This window comes from Notothenia coriiceps, unplaced genomic scaffold, assembly GCF_000735185.1.
Source record: "Notothenia coriiceps isolate Sejong01 unplaced genomic scaffold, NC01 NC01_scaffold00024668, whole genome shotgun sequence".
In the NCBI taxonomy this organism is placed as follows: domain Eukaryota; kingdom Metazoa; phylum Chordata; class Actinopteri; order Perciformes; family Nototheniidae; genus Notothenia; species Notothenia coriiceps.
The window spans coordinates 5,028,966-5,036,425 of NW_011357369.1; the positions used below are offsets into that span (position 1 = coordinate 5,028,966).

The following is a 7,460-nucleotide window of genomic DNA, read 5'->3' on the forward strand; positions in this document are numbered from 1 at the left end:
GACACTACAGCTAGCCCAATCTATTATTTTCAATATAGAGCCCTTGTTGCTGTTTATTTTGCTCCACCTTAGGCATACTGGTAGCAAACCAGTCTTTCTAGTCTTGTTCCTGCTGTATTGACAGCCTCGATTTATTTTGTAATATGGCCTGGAAAAGTCAGATAAAATCATTTCTTTTGTTTTTAAAGACAAAAACTTAATTTCACCTGGACTCTGTAACCTTGTCTATTATTATTATTATTATTATTATTATTATTTTACTACAAATGTGTAGTGGATTTCATTTTATTTCCTTATTCAGCCTTTAAGTCTTCCATATAGATTTGCAGAGTAGCCTACATGCAATTTGCTATGTCAATATATTAGGCTACCTGCACAGCAATTAATTTGTAAACTAAACAATAATACACACACTGTTTTATCACTTAAGTGGCATCACATCCTCCCTACATTATAGATAAGGATATAAAGGGCTCTTGATATCATATTTGTAAAAGAGGCAGCTTGAAATAATAGTAAAACAGAACTGATGTAGCTAGCTGAGGTTCAGAGAAGCACCCACCCAGTGTTGAACCACCATGAGGTGGGCGTGTACCAGCAGTGCTAGCTAATATTACAATGAAAAAATACAGTCTATGGATAAAACACATTAGTGACTACAGTAAGCTTCATGTTCTCTTCAGACTGTTTCTGATATAGCTTAGACTTATGCGTTAGGAGTCTTTACATTAAAGCCTAGCATGTTAGATTCATGGTTAATCTTTCAGTAACTAACAGCTCAGACACAGACAGCGGTGATTCAGCGTGCTGCTAGCTAGACAGAAAACCCTTCAAAGGCTCAACACCGATAACAGTCATTGATGTTAACGTCCATCGTCTGATGTATATCGTTGTCGGGTCTCGCCATTGTTTTATTTACTGCTGGGCTTCGATCTACCGAGATGTATGGGATGTCGGGATGACAGGAAGATGGCAAACGGGGTTGGAAGTGAGTAACGTTGGTAAATAGCAGCATGCCTAGCAGATGTCATGCTATCCGCTAGCGGTGAGTGTCGGTCTGTTGATGCTATCTCCACTGACTTCCTGTACTCCAGCCTCCGCTCTCTGCAGGGAAAGCTGATTAATGTCTGCCACTACACTGTTGACAGCTTTGTTTACACTAATGGTCGGTCCTGTTAACACCAACAGTGTAAACGACATGCTTTTTGCGGGCTATTTCCACGCAGTTGTGTGTGTCAACTGCTGGGCATGTTGGTATCATGAGACAATGAAGCCAAGCTCAAAAGAACAATAATGGTGTTCATACCAGGCCTGAAAAGACTGCAGACAATCAGTTGAATATGAACTATAACACGTTTTTTTCCTTTTTCTCTGCAGAACACAAGCTGCTAGTCATTGAACCATCCGAGCCATGGTCAGTGAGGGAGAAGCTGTGTTTGGCCACATCTGTCATGAAGAGTGGAGACCAGAACTGGTACTAATCTATTTTTGCCACGAAGATCTAAAAACTGGTGCCAATGATGATAATCCTTGCTGTGTGTTAATGCACTATGACATTCATTTATTGGAGTAGCCACATGATTCTGGAGTAAAGAAAATCTGAATAAAATACCATATTTTTACCTGTGGCTTTTAGACTTATGGCTTTTACAAAGTGTGCAGACATTTTGAGTGGTTGTTAGTAGAAACGTTTGAGAACTAGTGGTCTATGATATAGCAACACAGGGGAAACCGTAGTTACACGGTGTAAAAAGTGTTTCGGAGACGGCCTTCAAGTAACGTACAAAACATGAAAGGCTGTATATGTATATCTTAATGGTTCAGTAATCATTACATTACATTACATGTAATTTGTTAGACACTTTTATCCAAAGCGATTTACATACATTCAGTACTGTGGACAATCCCCACAGGAGCAATTTGGGGTGAAGTGTCTTGCCCAGGGACACAACGCTTTGTGCTGACTGCAGTGGGACTCAAACTTGCTATTCCCTGATTCGAAGTCCAGCACACTACCCACTCAGCCACAGCCTCCCTTAATTTAAACGTTCCTTATTTTAATGGAAATTACCTTACAGATTAGATATTGTCAATACGAGAGGCTCTGTCGTTATCATTGTTGCCCCTTGTCCTTATGATTGTGGTTTTTGTGCTTCCATAGACAATGCATATTAAATGAATTTACTATAGCTAAGCATGTAGTTGTTTAGCTGTCTACCTTTAATAGACGGGCATATTGTCCACATTGTGATTTTTTTTTTACTGATACTGCAATAAACTGGGACAGAAATAATAAGTAGCCTTTTCTATAGGCTAGTGTTTGGTGTGCTTTTCATCTTGACTGTCTTACAAAATGTCTCCACCACAACAGGGTGTCTGTCAGTCGAGCCATCAAACCATTTGCAGAACCCGGGCGCCCACCTGACTGGTTCTCTCAAAAGGTGTGACAAATTCGGAGCACAGTGACCAAATTGCAGTAAATGCAAATAATTTGCCACATTACATTTTTTCCTGTCTCTTGATGCTCCTTGGTCTCTTCACAGCACTGTGCCTCAAAGTACTCTGAGCTCCTGGAATCAACAGAGGCCCCAAAGTTAGTGCATAACTTACTTTTCCCTCTAGCATGCTTTTGTAGACCTGCAAGCTAGGATTAATAACATAGCTCTATACTGTTTGACCAATGCATTGACAGAAAATAATGTCTTTGACTAATACTGCATTTGTTACCTTCAGGCGTAAGCGTGGTGAGAGAGGTGAAGTGGTGGAGACAGTGGAGGACGTGATAGTACGCAGACTGACAGCTGACAGGATTGATGCACTTAAAAAGTTGATAAAGGAAACACAGGAGAAGCACAGGTACAAAATCCTTAAAGCGCATAAACACATCGTTGTGAAAGAGAGTTGCTGCATGATAATTGGCGTCAATGAGATTGGTTAAAATGGTGCTATTTTCACAGGAAGCTGAAGAGAGAGGCTGAACTGGTTAAAACAGGACACCTAGATTCCAAACTACAAGAGTTATGGGAAGAAATTCTGCAGTAAGAAGCAACACACTTTCTTATTGTCCTGTATTCACTGAATCAGCACATCTGTTTTGAAATTACACTAACAAGCAAAATCAATTATCTTTTGTGCATCTGTCAGGAAGCAGAAACTGGAGGAAGAGGAAGCAGATTTGAAAAGAAAAAACACAAATGCTGCTTATCAAGGTATTTCATTCACTTTAAGGGGTACATAATGTGTTTGTTATTAACTTGGTAAACTCATAACATGCTAACGTTAGCATGTTAGTGTGACAAAATGCATTGTGCATGTAGTATGTAAGCATCATAACTCACAGTATATATCTCACAGTAGGCAGATGGGAATTTGGGAGCATTAGTATTTTTTATCAAGTGAAACATTTGAGGTGCTAGAGAGTTTCCAAAGTCAGGAACCAAACACTTTTAAAAACAGATATCTGTACCAAATTGCATATCAGTCTGACCAATAGTCAAGTTCTGCACTAACAACTTTAGATCAGTTGGGTAGTCTTGGCATATTTTTCCTGTGGGGAAAAAAAAAGCATTTGAACATCAGTTTTTGTATTGACTGATAAGATCTGCCCCTCCCTCTTCCAGACAGACAGGTGGCAAAGAACACACCAAAGCGATTACCCGCCGTCACCATGCACCCGCCCTCAGGTTGCAGCTCCCCGAGCCAGGAGTTCTCCCCAGGTGACGCGTTTGAGTGCTCCACCCTAGATCCTGGATCAACAAAAAATGTAAGTCACTAAAGGTTAAAACATTTCAGGTTGTTCCTACTTTTTCATAATCCTGCAGGGAACATAAAAACGCTGGTGTTTGTATCTTTAAATTCAGAATCAGGTTTATTACCAGGTAGGTTGACACGTACAAGGAATCTGACTTGATGTCATGGTGCATACATGAAAGTAAAAAAAAAATGTAAAACCCAGATAGAGAACTAGAAAAATATAGAAATGGAATGGAATAAAAAGGAATATAATATATTCAAGCTGGGTTGCGCCTACCTACATGTTTAGATTTGCTGAATTATTTAATCTGTTTTTCTTATTGTAAAAGCCAGTAACCTTGTGCTATGGACATCATTAAAATACAACTATATTTCAGAAAGCTTCCTTCCATCAAAGACACATTATCAGAGTTGAACAATTAAAAGCATTCCTCAATTGGTATGTAAATGTAACATCTAGTTTCCCTCTCTCTAGGCTTCAGGATCTTCCAGATTAATGACAATTGCTGAGACTTGTGGACCCGATAATGAGGACATCAGCCATGGGTCATTTCTGGACGACCCCACCCAAAAGAAGGCCCTGGTCCAGAAAACTACACCCCCACCATCTCCACTCCTGTCCGAGTTACTGAAGAAAGGCAGTATCTTGGCCACAAATTCCAGACTGGTATGTGGATGGGACTTACTAAACCAGTATTAAACCAACATTGCCAAGCTTTGTAATTAACGGTCTTTTTTTTTTTTTTTTTTATCTCATTTTTCAAAGGATTGTTTGCATTCAGCAAGTATTAATGAATACATTTTTGCCATTATGTGTTCTGGTTTTGGTTGCTGTGGTGTTTTTTTGCTGATTGTATAAAGATTTTAGTCATTTTTGCATATGTTTTGCATTGTAATGGGTTGGATTTTATGACACCTTCTTAATCTGGGAAAATCTATTGTCCTTTTCTTTTACTTCCGAGTTTCATTGGTTGCATTTCTTACAACCGTCTTCATTTAACTGCTCTCCTTTTGAATGGCGTTCAGATGTTGTCTTGATGGAAATAAAATGTATTATTTGACGGATAAAACATCACTACTTTTTTTTGCATCTGATTTAATCATTGTTTGTGTGAAGTTCAATAGTAAAAGTACTTTTTTTTGTTTTGTCAAGCCTTTTGTCGTATCAGAGGTAGGGCATTTTTTTAAATGTCCATTTGTATGAAGCCTACTCTCTTATTTCCTCTCTTGAAATCCCAACATGTCAGAAGAAGTTTATATTTGACTAGATCTTTACCTTGAAACATTCCTTTTGTACCTTCCTTTTTATAGTCAAATTATAGAAATTTCACAAAGGCATTTGGCTTTATATCTGTGTATAAATATATGATCTACTGTATATAAAACCTACTTTAACATAAATTATTCTGTGTGAGTTTGTTTTTTAATTGCAGGCAGTAACATAAATAATAATACTTTATGTACAGGAAAACTAGCAAAGTGTTTGACATGCATGTCTGCGTTTATATCCCAGATTGGGGATGGTGATGCTGGAAATCTGACGGGAACACACGACTTGCAGCAGGCTCCGGCTAGTCAACCTATCTCTCAAGCTACAGGTACAGAGGCTGTGTTTATTTGTGATTTTATTAACACTGATAAAGAGGAACTCCAGGGCAAAGTGAAACAAACATCTTACAAAGTGACTGAAATAAGTCAATTACAATCAAGGCAATATTAAGTAGAACCAAAAACCCTTTTTTTAACATAGCTTTATATGAACCCTTATGTTGTGTTCGGGTCTCCCCTGACCCGTTTCAAGTTCAAATTATATAATAACTACACTCTAGTTTTTTTTAAGGCTTCATGATATCATCCACAACAGCTATATAAACACTACAAAACTGATTTTGACAATTTTAGCCAAGTCTGAGTATAATTTGGTATATCATTTGACCCAGCAGAATTGTTGTGGCCCAATCAAGATTCCTCTTTGACTTTAGACGCCCCTCCCCCACCCCCTTCATCCATTGTAACAATAATTTTTTGCAACATGCACCTGGTCTCCCCTCCCTCTGCACCCCTCCCCCCACGGGAACTCAACCTTTCTCAAAGAACATGTACACTAACACTTGAACCTGAACACACACATGCACGTGTGCTGTGTAATGTGTTTTGGGCCATAACATTAAATGACAACAGGATTGTACGGTTATGAATGCATAATAAGTTAGTTATGATGTAGTTAAAACAATATTGGATGATAGTCGTTTTTGTGTGTGTTTTGGACTGAAATAAATCATGGGTCAAAATGTACCCGCAGCACCATGAACGGTAACAGCTTTTGAACACAACACAAGGATTAATAGTTCCACTAGCAAGGAGGAAAACAGAGCAGCGAAAAGACAAACGGCCTAAAGAAATATGTATGCAGGAATATGCTATCCAAATGTTGTAATAACTAGACCAACTAACACTATACCACTTTCTCTGTCTGAAAAACGTCATTATCACTAACTCCATACAGAAATGAATGAGAGCAAAAAATATGACAACAGCGACCTCTTGTGAGCAACTGTTGTATTGCCACAGACGTTTTAATACAACATTAACCCTTCAGCAAAACCTCCACATGGCATAAAGAGGGGAAATGGATGTTATAGCATTCATCTTTTTTACATCTTTGCAATTAAATACAACATTTAACATAACACAAGGTGTCTTTACTTTGAATTTGAATGTACCTGCTGTCACTCAGATATCATGCATAATTAATTGAGTGATTAAATGTTAATGTACTTTATGCGTCACACTTTTTATTCACAATTAAGTGTTATTCAAAAGTCTTGCCAATATCTGTATGCCTTTGCTTGTAATAATATGTACAGGAAATCAAACATATAAAGATGACTCTGATCACCCCCCACTTTGGCTTTGACTGTACCTTTGTTAAGTTTGAAGTAGAATACCTTTGAATGTGAGACTTGTGACACCCTGTAGCGTTCATTCTGCATTGTGTTATTACATTTTCACTTTCGCATTTACAGCACCTTCATTGTCGGGACACACTGACACATCGTAAGTGAAAAGAGCTTCTGTCTCTGCAGCAAGGAGGCGGGTGTCAGTGGAAGAGTCGTTCTGCTGGTTGTCTGAGTCACAAATGACCTGTATCAAATACATCAGAACTTTAGAGGAGTTGTGCAACTTGTGCACTTTGGATGTGTCATGGATGAAAGATTTGAAGAGAGACCTGCTCCTTTAGTTCCATTGTATCCTGTTGGGGTTGAATAGGAAAGTGCATCATGTGCTCAGTGTGATGTGATGCAGTCATGTCTGTGATGCAATAAGAAAACACAGATTATCCATTATCGTCAGAAGAAATCTCATCCATGGTATTATTTTTGAGGCGTTGTTATTGTACATATTAAGAAAAGCAGAACAGTTAATTGAATCATGAAAGTGAGCATGTTAGGAAAGTTATTTAGCAGCTATGCCTGTGGAAGCATAACACTGAATGATATGCATTCTAATTCAGTGTTTGGGGAAGAATTCAGATCCTTCGCAGAATTAAAAGTAAGAAATGTTACACTGTAAAAAAAAGTTTGTAAAAGCCCTGAATTGAAAAAAAGTACATAAAGCAAAAGTAAGTAGAATCAGAAAAAGATTCTTAAAGTATTAAATAAAGAAAAAATAGAAAAAGCAGAAAAAATAAAAACCACTACAAATTA

The 7,460-nt window shown here is 38.0% G+C and overlaps 1 protein-coding gene across 1 annotated transcript; it reads left to right on the forward strand.

Annotated features, from left to right (window-relative positions):
* Positions 1–586: 586 nt before the first annotated feature.
* Positions 587–6,303, forward strand: LOC104955712 (bromodomain-containing protein 8-like). Its single transcript, XM_010783100.1, has 11 exons — positions 587–988; positions 1,378–1,474; positions 2,372–2,441; positions 2,544–2,593; positions 2,734–2,856; positions 2,958–3,038; positions 3,145–3,209; positions 3,621–3,763; positions 4,229–4,420; positions 5,267–5,351; positions 6,260–6,303. Exons 1-11 carry the CDS (start codon positions 946–948, stop codon positions 6,301–6,303), a joined length of 993 nt encoding a protein of 330 aa, XP_010781402.1. The 5' UTR covers positions 587–945.
* The last annotated feature ends 1,157 nt before the right edge of the window (positions 6,304–7,460 follow it).

Bases quoted from the DNA above. Each gene is read 5' to 3' on its own strand.
- LOC104955712 (XM_010783100.1), top strand. From the start codon at position 946: ATGGGATGTCGGGATGACAGGAAGATGGCAAACGGGGTTGGAA. The intron at 3,210-3,620 runs GTATTTCATTCA...TCCCTCTTCCAG, and splicing joins CACAAATGCTGCTTATCAAG to ACAGACAGGTGGCAAAGAAC. The intron at 5,352-6,259 runs GTACAGAGGCTG...AACTCCATACAG, and splicing joins ACCTATCTCTCAAGCTACAG to AAATGAATGAGAGCAAAAAA.